This window comes from Lachnellula hyalina (assembly GCF_007821495.1).
Source record: "Lachnellula hyalina strain CBS 185.66 chromosome Unknown contig00070, whole genome shotgun sequence".
Classification (NCBI taxonomy): domain Eukaryota; kingdom Fungi; phylum Ascomycota; class Leotiomycetes; order Helotiales; family Lachnaceae; genus Lachnellula; species Lachnellula hyalina.
In genome coordinates, this window is record NW_022157184.1 from 62,841 (window position 1) to 78,028 (window position 15,188).

Consider the following 15,188-nt stretch of genomic DNA (forward strand, 5'->3'; position numbering starts at 1 on the left):
AATAGCCAAAAGCAAGGGAGAATGGAGGGACGAAACAAACGAAATGGGTTCCTAAGCTTTGAATGTTTGGATTATTCTATTAGATTTCTATCCTTGATGCGGAAATAAAACTTACGAACTTAAATCGGCAAATGAAATGCAAGTAAAGTGTAACACATATGACTGGCCGCCTTTCGAACGAGGCAAGTGATAGCTGGAGAACTGCAGCTTTGAGTGCCCCTCGCGGGCTTTTCGAGACTGCCCATGCTACTTCCATGGCCTTTCACCAAAACCCGAATTTTGCCTTCCAAGAGAATACTTAATAGCTTGCTGTCAATTTCTGCCATGCTGTCAACAAGCTTCCTCGAGAAATATGATACGATCACTCCTTGAGGGCCAAAGATCTTTTCGATCCAATCTAGAAGGATTTGAAGTTGACCTGCAAACCGCTCAGCGAACATGTCAAACTGGTATGCTGGTTCGACTGCTCCACACGCTGCATCATAAACTTTATTGGCTTGCGATAAAATAAGAAACTATATCAAGGTATAATTCCGTCGATAGCGGAATTGATATACAGTCAAGTATCCAGTTTCTGTTAAACAGGGCTTTGCTGTCATTATCCCCCGAGGTAAACATACAATGTAGAATGGTCGATCGGCCCACTTGGTAATAAGAGAATAACCGATAATGAGTTGTCCAGAGAGAGAAAAGGTAGAAGCGCACTCCTCTTCAGGAATAGACCGGTCTGGGGTTCCGCGGAAGATAGTGTGCCAAATCTTGAGTGATGGGGGAGCTTGAAAGACAGATATAGTAGGTCTGGGGTACTGAATATCCCCTTTCTGCATGGTTATTCATCGGATGAAGGTAGAAAATTAGGATATTGGAGATACACTCAAGAGCGAGGACGGCCACTAAGCCAATCTCTTTTGGCATTTGTAAAGTATTTTCGCAGAGGATCCGCAGATAAATCTATCCATTTTGCTCCTTTTTATTGTTATACATTCCCTCCAAAGAAACGCCATGTGCCATGCCCTCCACAAAATCCGAAATCTTACTCTTGAGAAGATAATCATCCACTATCAGACGCATTCCCATCCTCCGCATTCGCTTCTGGTGTCTTCGAAATCTCTCTCTCCGCTTGTCCATCAGCCGCTTCTTCTTCTTCCTCTTCTCCATAGGGTTTCTCGGCAAACAAACCCCTCGCAGCTTTCAACTCTTCATCCGCCTCCTCAACCTTCACATCCACATAATCCGTAACCTCATCATTCATCACAATCCGCTTCATCTTCTTGTTGATATTCTTTTGTCTCTGTGGCCGAATATTTGTTCTCTGCACAATGGGATAATAGTAAGCGCCCTTTTGATGAAGCCCATCTTTGCCATCGTGTAAAGCGACCACGACTTCCTCGTCGTATTTGTCGCCCACGGAACCAGTTTGTAGGGCACTTTCGTAGGCGCGTATTCGCTTGAAGCGGAAACAGCCTTCGCCAGTGCCGGTTTTCTCGGTGTAGAGTTCCTCGTCGTCATTTTCGGGGTCCAATGCGTCGAATTTGCGCTTGAAATTTAATGCACCGGAGGGCGTTTCCGCCATGAAGAATTCGTACTCGATTGTGTCGTCTGGAGGTGGGTTACGTTCTGGATCTCGCTCGTATAACTCTCTTGCTTGTTGTTTCACCAGCTCTTCTTCGTCGGTTCCCTCGATTGGTTTCAGCAAACTGTTTTCGATGCGAATGTCGTAGGTCGTACTTGGTGGCACGGGGTTGGTGAGAAACTTGATAGTGACATATCCTCCAACATCTGGGAAGGAATCGAGATCCGGGAGAAGGGGGTACGCATCCACAAGCTTTAGGTTTCGCTTTGAAGGATGTCGCACCGTTGTAGGATTCTTCAAATTTGATGCTGCCGTTTGGAAGCTCTTCTCAACCTGCGCTTTGATATATGTCGGTGATTCCTTGTCGATGCTTTGGGGCGCTCTCTTAGTTCGATTTCCAACATTATCGATCAAAGATCTTGAAGTCGTAGAGTCGAATCGTGATTTAGATGTGTAAGAAGAGATGTATTCGGTACGTCGAAGGAAAGACACGCCAGAGTCCGAGAACTTGGGCTTTCCAAGGGTCGATAGAGGTCTTAGAAGAGCGCGATCATGAGGATGAGGTACTGGTGGCTGTACTGGTGCTTGGATAGCTGTAGACACAGAATAAGTCCTTGCGTCGTGAAATAGCGCTTCCTACTTACAACTCTCATCACCATCGAAGATACCTGGCATGCCCACTAGATCCAGTGGCATACCAAGCTCGGCATCGGCCTCGATATTGAGCGGCTGTTCTCGCGCAAGTCGTCCAGCAAAACCAGGTGTTGTGTATTGACCGCTGGCAAGGCCAGTATTCGGGATGTCGAGGAGCTTGGGCGGGTTTGGAGGTGGTGGTAAGGCATTGGAATATCGAATTCGCGCAATGTAATCTTGATGGATCATGCGCTCTGCGCCTCGAGGAGCTGAAGATGCCATGATGATGTTGATGATAGTTGATGAGGAGTGTGGTTGGGTTCCAGATTCGGAGGCTAATCGCGCTTCGCGTAGATTTTTGGACGAGGCTGAAGAGTGTTTGCTTGGCACCGCCCGCTTGATCACATGCGGGTGCCTTTTTCAACTGATCCAAGGTTTGGCAAACTTCAATTGAACTTGAAATACAGAATGAAGCGGCCAGTGTAATAAGAGTTTCCACAAATTAATATGGAAAGAATAGAAACATTCCAAGGAGCCCACTTGACCGCGAACAATTGTCTCATGTTACTTGCCTCTCAAACCCAGGGAGAAAGAGAAAGAAACATACGAGGGGAGGCTTGCTAAGTAGGACCTCAGTTCCAGACTTCAGTTCCAGGATATCCCCAAGCCATTCAAGACAATCATTACCTTGTCTGCTTGCAACTTAGTAAGCCATAGCCGGAACACCAGAATCAAGTACTCCAACCAAACAGAATAGCTCGTTGTATCGTATTTCTATCTATGGCCTAGCATCTAGCATTGACCCCCTGATGCCCACTCTTAATCCCTAGGTATATTCGATAGAGAAGGTTTGATCATCGATTAAAGGGCAGTAAAGTTTGTTGCTCCGTTTCTATCCTCTCCACTCCGCGCATCAGATACAAGCACAGCATTTTTATACAAATGACGCTGCCGCCATACATCAACATATCCGTCACCTGCATCCTCAAACCCCAGCTTTTAGTCGTCCGCTCAATTGCTGTTCTTGTTGTACTTCGCCTTACCGAATGAGAACGGTACGTATCGGTACTTGATCATATGTTGGATTTGTCTCCTCACTACTCCACATTAGCTTTCATCCCACTCCCCCACTCTCCAAGAAAACTTACTGGTCAGCGCAAATAGAATGAGCCAGTAAACCACCAACACAGGCCAGAAAACCGGTACATCGAAGATGGAGAACCAAGTGCAGAGAAACCCAATAGCAATTGCTCTCGTAGCCGAATACCAGAACTTGAATTCAGGAAGACGGCGAATGAAAGGACGGAATTCCTCGTCTTGTTTTGTGGGCAGGCCACCGGCCGCACCGTCTTCCATCTCATTGTCTACAGCCTCATTTGAGGGGTCGAATTTGGGTTGGAGGAAAGCGAGGAAGAGATTTAGGAGGTAGATTCCTAGCGAGTATGCCACTATTTGGATATACCCGTTAGAATATGTATTGCGAGAAAGTGGTCTGGAGAGCCATACCAATGTACCATCCTTGCGCGACGAATATCCGGAGGAAGAAGACGAATAAAAGTCCGCCAGTTCCAAGCCATCTGAAAGGTACAAACGGCGTCGATTTATCTAGCCATGCCTGGTATTGCTATTCCCATATCTATCAGCTTCATTCATCCCATCTCCAGAATCTGTCTCCATCAACGCAGCCCGATCCAGAACTTACACGTTGAATGCGCGATGTATGCGCGCTCACAGCCGCAAAAGGGGTTTGTTCAGGCTCAATGGAATCCATCTTCGCGTCTCGCCTCCCTAGGTAGGTATTATTATCGAATCTGAAACCGAAGAGCGTATGCGACGAGGGACTGGGTGGGCGAGTGTGGTTGAAGTTGAATGGCGCAAGAGTGGTGGATAAAGAGGGACTCGTAATTGCTCACAATGCGTTGAATTCGACACCTGTTCGCGTTTCTTTCCTGCCCCTGCATCTGCGCTGCGCCAGGAGGCAAGCACGGGCCGTAGTTTTTCCGCATCAAATCCTAAAGAGACCTAACCCTAACCTACCTAGCCTACCTACCCCTACTTTACTTGTCCTTGTCTCCATCGTCTTGTTTAGTCATTCGCATGATTGTGACAGGGGTAGCTTCCCCGGCTTTTATCGGTAACTCATCCCTGAGGAGCGAGGTATGATGTTACTCTGGAGTACTTGTATGATAACTTACTCTACAACTTGCTTCTTCCTTTGAATTAGCAGTTCAATTGGAATCCAGCTCAACAACTAAAGCCAACAGAAGAAACTCTCTCAAAATGATGAAAACATCTAGAACAATGAGGCCTATGGTCTTCAAATTCCAACCCTCAACCCTCCCCGCACTCATTCGCAACTCCTCGGCCTGGTCAGTGAAGTCATACGAGTATATCCAAACCACAGAACCCCGTCCAGGAGTCGGTCAAAGTATTTTCCCAATCCTCTTCCCTTATTCCCCATACAGAAATAACTTACTAACACACCTTACCCCCACAGTAACGCTCAACCGCCCCAAAGCCCTCAACGCCCTTTCCACCCCCCTAATAAACGAGCTCAACAGCGCCCTCTCATCCTTCGACGCCTCGAAATCAATCCACGCCATGATCATAACCGGCTCCCAAAAGGCTTTCGCAGCCGGCGCAGACATCAAAGAAATGGCCCCCCTAACCTTCTCGGAAGCCTACACAACCTCCTTCATAGAATCATGGTCCTCGCTCACCAGCACCATAAAAAAGCCCATCATAGCCGCCGTGTCCGGACACGCGCTGGGAGGCGGGTGCGAGCTAGCGCTGATGTGCGATATTCTATATTGCACAGACACTGCGAATTTCGGCCAGCCGGAAATCAAGCTGGGCACGATACCTGGGGCAGGGGGTAGTCAGAGGTTGACGAAGGCGGTGGGGAAGGCAAAGGCAATGGAGTTGATATTGACGGGGAAGACGTTTTCGGGGAAGGAGGCGGCCGAGTGGGGGGTGGCGGCGAGGACGTTTGGGACGTATGAGGATTTGATGGAGGGGGCGTTGGGGACGGCAGAGACGATTGCGGGGTATAGTAAGGTGGCGGTTATGGCGGCCAAGGAGGTGGTCAATAAGAGTCAGGATCTGGGGGTTAGGGATGGAGTGGAGTTTGAGAGGAGGGTTTTCCATTCTTTATTTGGGAGTGAGGATCAGAAGATTGGGATGACGGCTTTTGCGGAGAAGAAGAAGCCTGAGTGGACGCACAAATAGATGAGTTGTAGATATGATATGTATGGTATATTTGCTCTAAACTGAGATGTGCCGCTGCTCCAATTAAAAATCCTGAATGCCGCCTATGCTGTACCAACGCCCAAATTTCATCCATTGCCGACTCCTTCTAATTCGAATATGTATGTATGCTAGATATCTTTATAAACATCATTCGTACCTGACCAATCTCTACAGAACCCAAGCCAGCTTCGTCGCAAACAATGTGATTTCTCTGGTGAGTTTGTAGGTACAGGCGAGGGGTCCTCACAGACCAGCCCGAACCAAGCGGGGGATGTACAGGAATAGCTGCTTGTCTTGCTAGGCACACGAGTCGTTGAAGTTACAGTAGGCATCGGAGGTGGCGAGGTAATGGGATGAGATTGAGTATGTGTTGTAGTTCGGTCATAACATCCCCAGAACATTCCTGGTAAACTGCACTCTGCTGTAGAGTGTGAGGCTGAAGTCAGAGCTGCGGTCGAAGTTGGATCATTACAACCGAACCAGCCAGGAGTCTCACACGTGATCGTCGATGACTCTGTATGCTTGGTTTGTGTAGCTGTAGCTGTTGGAATTGTAGTCTGTGGTTTACTAGTCGTCGTGGTTTCATCATTGCAGCCAAACCACCCAGGAGTCTTACATGTTGATGTTGATGTCGTGGTTGTAGTGCTGCTACTGCTAGTGGTAGTTATACCAGAAGTCGTGGTCGTCTCATCCAAACAGCCCCACCATCCAGGAGTTTCGCAGGTCGATGTTCTAGTCTTCGTTCGGGTGGTGGAAGTGGAAGAGGAAGTAGTGGATGTCTTAGTGCTATTCCCAGTGACTTCTTTCCACAAGGGACAGTCGTAGCACTCAGGGGTAAATTTACACTCTGGTACTGTCGTATACTTCGTAAGTACATTATTGATCACCCATATGATTCGATGCGTGACAATAGAAACCCTCGTAGAGTTGTCTGTGACCACATCGTATACACATTCTCGTCCAGTATGACATGCACTTTCCAACGCATAGCCGGCATAAGAGCAACTGGCCGTAGCTCCGTTGCATGTTCCCATATAAATTGGATCGGCATTCTGGCCAAAATGGTAAGCTCCCGTAAATTCCCGCTGCCCTGGTCTATCGGGATCTACTCCTGGGGGTACTGGAAGCCCAAGCCGATTTGCAGGTAACGCATCCGGGACAGCCTGGAAAGTAAGAACAGGGTTCCCGTACGTAAGGCCGATCATAGCACTGACAGAACCTCCAAGAGAGTGGCCTGACATCCAAACCTCGGAATTGGGATAGAGCGCTGTGACGTTGTTATAGAGATGTCGAGCAGCCGCGTAATATCGGTTCTCCTTCTTGAGACTCTGCTTGAGGCAGGTCAAATTGCAAGTATATGTCGCGGTAGCACAGTCACAAACCGTACGGTAAAGGTAGCTTCCCTGTTGCCCACAACAACAGCTGAAGAAGAGGTTATCATTCTCCTTGTCATTTGTCGTGGTTCCGTCTCCATCCCAAATAGCAAGAGTCGTCCCCTTCAAGCCGATAACGATCGTAGAGTTCGTCTCGTCCGCGTATAGATATCCTCGAAGCCCATCGCTGTCCCAACCAAAGCCCCGGTCATCCGTTCTATTGAAGCCCCCATTTACATCCTTCCAATTGCCTGTATCAGGGACGTCCACATAGGCGTTGGCTGCCATTTGAGCAAAAGTCAAGATAGTTTCGGGGTCGGTAATATTTGGCCCACGGACTTCATCGAAAGTCCAAATATCTGGTGACGATGCCCATACTTGGTCGTATTCCCGGGCTGCAGCCACCATAGGGTCTACCACCGAGGGGCGTCGGTCCTTTAATCGATGTATGTTTATAGAGTTGCTTCGAACAACCAATGGCCGATTCACCTCCTCAACTGTCCCTTCATCTTCTGTTTCTATCCATAAAGACGGCTCTTCTTTCGGAACATCATGCCGTAGATGCTGAGTGGGGCGGTTGAGGTCGCCATGATGGAAGACATGCCGTAAGGTCTGTTTATTGGAATATTAGCTTGCTATAATGTACGAAACTCCAAGAATATGACCTACAAATATATGTTCGTTACGCCCAGGATCTTGAATTAGAGGAGTCGCAGGTATGGGAGGCAAAATTGGGGCTGGGTGTTGTTGTTGACGGGCCAAATCCCCTCCAGATGCAGCTATCGGTGCCGATAACAACAGGAACGAGAGCAACATTCGGGATGTGACTCTGCCAGCAGAAGTGCACCTTGATTGCCGGTGTATAGGCATCTTCAAAAAAGGTCTTGGTGAAGGTAAAGAAACATAGCAGAGCTGTGATATCGAACGATGAAGTGGATGACTTGCTCCGAATGCAATGTGCACTTGACTTGAGGCGATCATAAACCGTGCAAGAGGCGTTGCATCATGTGGGCGCGAGAGGCGTAGGGTGGATTGCTGGGATGAGTGTTGCTGGGATGTTGTACAGTACTGTATGGTTGGCTGGGCTGGTACCTATCTATCATGGGGCACGTACTGTACGGCAGGCAGGCAGTTGAGACAATGAGTGCTCAGATATTCGCGCTGATAGGTACTAGATATACTTAGGCTGTTCATTGTGGGTCTTGTGGCGCGTCATCCTAGGTAGAAGTAATGCACTCACTCTCCGCGCGCCTATCAGCGGTTAGGAGATTGAGTGAGGCATAACTCCTGGCCGGGACTTCTTCACTCAGGAGTTGGGATTATCTCTGGCTTTGTGGACATGTAATAATACATTTCACACATATCGTCTTCTTCTTCTTCTTCACAGTTGCGATTTCTTTATCCACATTCGTTTCCAAGTGGTCCTCGGCTTGACCGCAGTTTCAGGTCTTGTCATTCATGCAACACTGCTCGGCGATCCGCGAGAGCTCCTAGGTAATATATACTTCTCCCGGCTGCTTCTCCCCTTCCTTCTGCTTTTCCCCAAAATGATCACCTTTGCTGACAAAATGGCCATCAAGCTACCGGATTTCATGGCTTCCTCTGGAAACAAGAAGAGTGACTCCCAACGTCCTCGAACCATCCACACATCCAAGTCCTTCTCCAAGTTAGCACCGCCCAGCCCAGATCATACAAATCGAATTCAACGGGCCAATACCATACAAAATGGCTTTGATCCACAGGAACCCATGCCAGATAAATCTCAGAGGTTACCTCAGAAGCAAGCGGATGCCTTCGAGAAGTCCTCCGAGGATGAAACAGGCGAGGCTTCCGGGAAGCTACCTTCAGATTTTGATGAACTTCCCATTGAGCTTGTCAGTCTGACGGATGGGTCAGTCTAGAAAATCCCCAATATATTACAGATACTAATCTATTGGTAGCTTCATCGACTCCTTATCTGCCAAAATCCATCCTACCCCGCCAACGGTCGACAAGTTATCTACACTATTTCAAGACTTCTATGCCGTTGCTGCTACACATATCAATACACATATCTCGGCACTTTCCTCTCGCCAGCACCGAGCAAGTTCACCGTCCCCCTCGATGTCCTCTCTCTCCTCTACGGCGAGTAAGATAAGAGCAAAGGCAGTCTCGATTAGCAATAATAAAGAACGTTCTAGACCCCCATCAGAAAGGAACGATTCGGAACAGCAGATGCTTACGGCCGATGAAATAGCTGATCGAAAACGAGCAAGGAAAGCCCTGGAGCACAAGCGGGTAGCTTTGGAAGAGGCTGTCGAGAGGAGGGTATGCGAGAGCATCTACAATCGGATATGGAGACATAGAAGTACTACAGATGAGGAAAAGGATGAGAAGTTGCGCTCCAAGACTGCAGCTTTATCAGTAGTTGGAATTGGTCTCAACGATCTAGATGTTGATTTGGGACAAGCAACCAAGGACCCAGTAGCGATGCAAACCAGAGAAAAAGAAGTCCGAGCATGGCTAGAAGGAGCAAGAGATGAGCTGATGGCTATGAGTAACGAGAAGTATCCTCTTGGAAAGCTTGTCCATCTTAAAGCAGCACACAAAAGCATCGTCGACACTTTATCACATTTCCATCCATCTTCCTCGGCGGACGAGATCATGCCTATGCTTATCTATACTCTAATTACATCTCGCCCTGAAGGTATTGATGTTATCAGCAATCTACATTTCATCCAGAGATTTCGAAATGAGAATAAGATTGATGGGGAAGCTGCGTATTGTTTGACAAATTTGGAAGCTGCTATCACGTTTCTCGAGACCGTGGATTTAGCAACTCTGAGAGAGGACGAGGCTCTTTCTGGACCAAAGTCCAACAGTCGCCCATCTACTCCAAAAACAATTAATTCGATGACTCCTGCGCATCTTACTACAGCCGGGTTATCGCCCGCCGAGGTCACTGCCACAAGTGCTAGTCCCACCATCACCACAACTCCATCGTCTCCTACAGGTGCTCGACCATCCGTGCAGCACAACCGCAGTATCAGCGACATGTTCCAGCCACCTGCGGTGCTTGGCGCAGCTGGAGACGCAGTTCTGAATACAGCAGACCAAGGGTTCAAGTCAATCGGGCTCTCCCTTGAGGGTTCCTATAAGTTCCTGCTTGGGAAGCTCAAGGAACGGCAGGAGGAACTTACAGGAAAGCCGTCTGATATCATTGTCCCCAAGACATTAGATGATGCTCGAAAACTCGTCAGCACGCCTCCTCCTGAAGACGACGCATCAGCCAGTGGTGCCAGCTCGCTTCACAGCCCAGAGAATACAGGGCGGCCGCGTAGAGATTCTGCACTCAAACCGGATGATAAGATGCTAAATTTGATTGGAGGCCGCAAGGCGGCTGCTCGAGACAGAAGTACAGACAGCTCGCAGAGTGCGAGTAGTAGCAAGAAAGTGGCATTCGCCGAGGAAGGTGGTGAGAAGCAGCCTTCCTCGCCATTGCACCCTCCGCCATTGCACCATCCTGCATCGCCAGCGAATCCTGCAATCGTGGAGTCGATGCGGAATCTAGGCAACTCACTAAACCCCATTAACCGGTTTTCGAGCATGAACATGACGCGAGGCTTTGGGTTCGGACGACCACCCTCAACTCCCGCCACACCAGGCAATAAACCAATAGCCGATGGTGGTATTGCTGATTTGACGAGCGTAAGGTTTCTCATCATTTCTTCGACCTCATATACTAACATCTTTCAGACCTTCCCAGAACTCGCACCATCACTGCCACCCAAAGAAATCCCCAAGATTGCACCACCAATCAAAAGATTCATGGAGATACAAAATCCAGGCGATATGAAGCTCAACGAGGTACTTGAGCTTCTAAGAGATTATAGACGGCTTGCGGGGGCGTTGAAGGATATCGGTGCTGTTTGATTTTGTCTATAGAAATGCTCCGATTTGAAGGGCTTTGTTTGCAATAAACCGGCGGGTATTACGGCGTTAGTAGGAGTATCTTGGGAAACATTGGGTGGATTGAGAATGTAGATCGATAAGCCGGGCTCCTCGCAGCTAAATGAAGCCACTCGCAGGGTTTCCGTCTGATATTTTTCCAAGATAAGATCAAATCAGATGCATATAATTCATTTCACGGATGGAGACGGGTTAGGTTTGTGAACGTCTCATGTGCAGGAACAAGTCAGTGAAAATCTCTTTCTTACCTCAATACTGCTAAGTGGCTAAAGGGTTCTTCTAGTGTACTACTATTAATTCAAAGTCACGTTTGATACTCAATTATATTCATTTCCTCATTTCCTGTTCTGTTTCCGTGTATTGTAGTCTACAATCATTAACTATAAAGCAAATCAAGATAGCCTATTCAAGAGTTGATTTAGCCTGAAAGACTTTTCACTTTCACTGCGATTGATCATTCCACGCACTGGTAGCATTCCAAGGGATAGAGCTAATGGGAGAAGGCGAGAAGTGCAGATCTTGAGGATTTGATACCTATATACTTCCAAGTCATCATTCAAGGTCAAGGTACAAGTATCCCAGTTAATCAGCGCAAATTCATATTCAGTTGACTAGGTGTATATACACGAAAATAAGTAGGTAGCTAAATCCCTTGGCCCTCCTATGTACATCTCCAAACCCTCACACAACAGGCCATCACAATCCCCAAGAACCGCATCTTGACCTAAAACAGCGCCTAGGAAACAGTCATGGTAGCGGACCCACTGCTATGATACCCCTCCGTGGCAAGGATCTGGTAATTATGGGTACCCAAGGTCATTCCCAGCGCAGCCCACGCTTCGAAATGCGCCGTGACATTGACGCTCCCCGAAGTGCGATGGGTCTCGCGAACGGACCAGTACTGCTGAAAGGTCGCGGTACCTTCAATAGACGGCTCGTTCGTGCGTGTGGTCTCGAGGATCTTGTACGTCGAGCCGTCGGCCGTGACGCTGCCGCTCTGTGTGGCGGCGCTGGAGGGGTCGTAGGTGCCGAAGCTCTCGACGATGTAGTACTCGATGAGGGGGTCCGTCGTCCAGCCGTAGATGGATAGGTAGCTGTTGCCGGTCGGGTTGTAGGCGCCGGAGAAATTTATGGTTCTGCTCATGTAATGTCAGATGGAATGATCAATCAATCATAATTTCAAAGAAAAGAGGATGCATGCACAATACCTGGCGGCTCCGGGGTTCCAACCCTTCCCAGCAACAAAGTTACCAGCGTCACCTGACCACACCACGGTGTATGTACCAGCTGCTCCGTTCGAGTAGGTAACATTGCCTGCTCCATCCGTCCAGAAGGAATAGTAGAATCCGTTGTTGGTGCCAGTGCTGCTTGGAGTTCCGTCGCGGGGAGCGAGGACGTTACCAGCTGATGAATGAGGGGCGGCGTAAACACCAGCGATGGCAGCAGAGGCCACAAGCAAAAGTGATGAGAACGAGACCATATTGACGTTTAAAGATTGCAATGTTAAGTGCTTCTTCACGTAGGCAAAACTTCGCTTTTATTTTCGTAGGCAAACACTTTACCTTTATACTCTCATGCCGACGGAAAAACACACCTATTGAACAAGGACGTGACATTAATTTAAAACAGCCATAGGTTTCCTGTTCTTGGGGGAGGGGTATTTCATTTCGCATGGTGTCATAAATGGCCCGTGTTCAGCAGATTTGATGGCTGTTCGGAAGCTGCACCCCGCAATTTCCAAATACGTTCTGAGTCCGCGGTGGAAACATGCAGTGAGTCCCGATTATTTGGCTATGGCTAAATTTGGAAGGGAGCTCTTTTGCGCGATTTGAGCCAATCACGATTCTTGGCTAATTTAACTGAGGACAGACGGCACTTTAGGGAAAACTACCGCCTTACTGGGGGTCGACGTCGACACAGCCTAATAACCCTTTAGCGAGCGAAGCCTGAAACGGCACTGAATTAGAGTTTCGCCATTGGATCTTTGGGCACTTTTCATTTCGCCAAATATGGAAATGAGTCCCAGTTTGGCTCTGTACTATAATCTATCATATAGGTATAGACAGATTGGATGTGAGGATTTGACTTGTAAGCCAGTGTCAATCTTACCCAGCTCTTTAGGCTGATGTTGGTTCATGGTTAAGCGAGTAAAGGGGGTATTCGCTTATTTAAAAGATGATCGTAGTCCCACCGACGTTTATTTTCCACTTTTGCCCCCTAGTGCGAATCACTTGGCTCTAAATCCTACGTTAAGTCCCCCCAAGACTGAAAGATTGCAATTGGAAATCGGTATTTTGAAAGTGACGCTGTTCACTTGACCATGGCATCACGACGGGGAAGTTACCCTATGAGCAAAGATCTTGAATGCAGGTCCAACATCTAAGCGGCATCATCTACCAAGCATTTAGGCATTTAGAGTCGAACATCCGTCACTATTATTCTAGATTACTTCGCCAAACCCAAACATTTAAGGTTACGTCCATAATCCCTCGAGGAACCCCTCAATTTGTTTAATTGTGACTAAGTAGAATGGAAAGGATAAAATGTCATGATCCTAAAGTATATTTAGCAAATAGGACCACTTTCGGCAATACCTCGACTTCTCTGAGCTTTTAAATAACTAAAATGTTACCACTACTAGTAATGAGAAATCGACGGTTTTCGGCAGATGCGTCTTAAGTTTACGACGAACGGGCAGTGGCTATAACAGTTGTGGCTGCGTCTACTTTATCGAAAATTTCCTTTTTCCTGATAGCTTCCGTTTAAGTTAGAGCAAAAAGTGACCTTGTGCGCAGCTAATACAATCGGCTATCCTCTTCCTAGGAAAGTGCTTCTGCGTGATAATATAGCACGAAGATGATGTGCACATTAATAAGAGGCAATACTGCCTAAGATATAAAATGGGGGCATGAATAGCGAGCACGATGATAGCGAGCACGATGATAGCGAGCATGATGATAGCGAGCATAATAATGGTAAGCATAATAGCGAATGAAGGTATAACCAACCGTATGAAAACCTATCGAAGATTGACTCTACTATATAGCAATAAGTCTCGAAGCCAGCTAAGCTTGCCTCAACCAAGGATCAGTCTATTATTAAATATCGTGCGTCAGTCTCCTTACCCGCCAATACATCCGCGCCACTAGAGCTCTCCATGGTTCTGGCACAATCTTATCTTCCGCAATTGGTGTCCCGCTCATCTGTATCACAGAGGCTGTCACTATTGCTCGCGCCACCTTACTGCTTGGCTCAGGCGGTTCTTGCGTACCGCTTTTGCGCCTCCAACTACGTCTCGCCGTCTCTGTTATATCTTCCTCTGCCTCGAGCGTATCACTCTTATGCTTCCAACCTCGTTTCTCCTTGCCTTTAGCTGCTTAGGTAGCTTCTTTTACGACACGCTTCGCTCGTGCTTCCTTAAGGTCCTTATAGCTTATAACCTTCGCCTTTCCTAGTACTAATAACTTAGTTGATCATCAAACCTTAGCTTTATTATTAATTATAGTTAGGAATTAAGTTCAGTCCTCTTAGAAGATGTCCTAAGCAGAGGATTTCTAGAAAGCTTTAGTATATTTCTATAAGTGCTTTACTAGGTTCTGTTTACTTGTTTTATTAAGCGTTTAAGCATCCTATTAGATTATTAGGTTCTATAGTAATATTTTTTAAAAGCCTTTACTAATACTAGCGTTATAGGCGTTTATGGTTCTATGTCTTACTAATAAAACTCTACTTTCACTTTATTAACTTTCAGATTAGCTAGTTTAGCTAGTTTAGCTAAAGGAGCAAGTACACTTCTAAGCACTCTATCTAGATTAAATAAAATGGCCTTTTTATAGCAAAGCCGACCTTAGTATTCTCTAGCGCAAATGCTATTTTCTTTATAAAGCTATATAAAAAGATAAAGTGCTTCTTACTGATCATATTTACACTTTTTAATTAAGTTAATTAACTTAGTTATAATTCGGATATTTAAAGTAGATAAGTAATAATAAATTTTTCTTTATATAGTTTAAGGTACTATTAGCCTTAGGCTTTCTCTTCTATTAAGGGTTATCCGCGATCCTAATAATAGAGTGTAGAGTGTAGGAACATTGCCATGATCTGCAAGAGCACGGTACGATCTAGTCATGTTAGGAGGCACGCTTTGCGCTAGTACCTGACTGGCTCTGTCCATATTATCCTACTGTGGTGATGGTGTTGTGAAGGAGGCGAGTGACAGGCAGCGATCAGGCAACAGCTTACATGCTGCCGGTCACATGCCTTTGGAAAGTTCAAGAAATCATTATCCCTTCGTCTGGCAGCACGGTGTCCACCCCGCACATGAGTCTGACCAGCAATCCAACCTCTGCAAACTCCAGTTTCAACCTGCATTACAAAGAAGCTTCCGTTCAGCAAGAACTGAATCGACTATA

At 47.0% G+C, this 15,188-nt stretch overlaps 6 protein-coding genes across 6 annotated transcripts; 2 read left to right on the forward strand and 4 right to left on the reverse strand.

The window, feature by feature from the left end:
- Nucleotides 1-1,051: 1,051 nt before the first annotated feature.
- Nucleotides 1,052-2,488, reverse strand: SPAC664.03 (RNA polymerase II-associated protein 1-like; the record flags this gene model as incomplete). Its single annotated transcript, XM_031150505.1, has 2 exons — nucleotides 1,052-2,166; nucleotides 2,218-2,488. The coding sequence occupies 2 exons, from the start codon at nucleotides 2,486-2,488 to the stop codon at nucleotides 1,052-1,054; spliced, it is 1,386 nt and encodes a 461-aa protein (XP_031005174.1).
- Nucleotides 2,489-3,217: 729 nt separating this feature from the next.
- Nucleotides 3,218-3,977, reverse strand: Rer1 (the record flags this gene model as incomplete). Its single annotated transcript, XM_031150506.1, has 4 exons — nucleotides 3,218-3,303; nucleotides 3,355-3,654; nucleotides 3,713-3,830; nucleotides 3,909-3,977. The coding sequence occupies 4 exons, from the start codon at nucleotides 3,975-3,977 to the stop codon at nucleotides 3,218-3,220; spliced, it is 573 nt and encodes a 190-aa protein (XP_031005175.1).
- Nucleotides 3,978-4,471: 494 nt separating this feature from the next.
- On the forward strand, nucleotides 4,472-5,434 carry echs1 (putative enoyl-CoA hydratase, mitochondrial; the record flags this gene model as incomplete). Its single annotated transcript, XM_031150507.1, has 2 exons — nucleotides 4,472-4,634; nucleotides 4,704-5,434. Coding segments are annotated over 2 exons (894 nt in total), but the record flags the coding sequence as incomplete, so codon positions are not given.
- Nucleotides 5,435-5,583: 149 nt separating this feature from the next.
- Nucleotides 5,584-7,698, reverse strand: atg15 (putative lipase; the record flags this gene model as incomplete). The annotated part of the gene is made up of 2 exons (XM_031150508.1): nucleotides 5,584-7,440; nucleotides 7,498-7,698. The coding sequence occupies 2 exons, from the start codon at nucleotides 7,696-7,698 to the stop codon at nucleotides 5,584-5,586; spliced, it is 2,058 nt and encodes a 685-aa protein (XP_031005177.1).
- A 677-nt stretch (nucleotides 7,699-8,375) lies between these two features.
- On the forward strand, nucleotides 8,376-10,740 carry vps902 (Vacuolar protein sorting-associated protein; the record flags this gene model as incomplete). The annotated part of the gene is made up of 3 exons (XM_031150509.1): nucleotides 8,376-8,719; nucleotides 8,769-10,515; nucleotides 10,564-10,740. 3 exons carry the CDS (start codon nucleotides 8,376-8,378, stop codon nucleotides 10,738-10,740), a joined length of 2,268 nt encoding a protein of 755 aa, XP_031005178.1.
- A 772-nt stretch (nucleotides 10,741-11,512) lies between these two features.
- On the reverse strand, nucleotides 11,513-12,256 carry xyn11A (Endo-1,4-beta-xylanase 11A; the record flags this gene model as incomplete). The annotated part of the gene is made up of 2 exons (XM_031150510.1): nucleotides 11,513-11,912; nucleotides 11,985-12,256. The coding sequence occupies 2 exons, from the start codon at nucleotides 12,254-12,256 to the stop codon at nucleotides 11,513-11,515; spliced, it is 672 nt and encodes a 223-aa protein (XP_031005179.1).
- Between the last annotated feature and the right edge of the window lie 2,932 nt (nucleotides 12,257-15,188).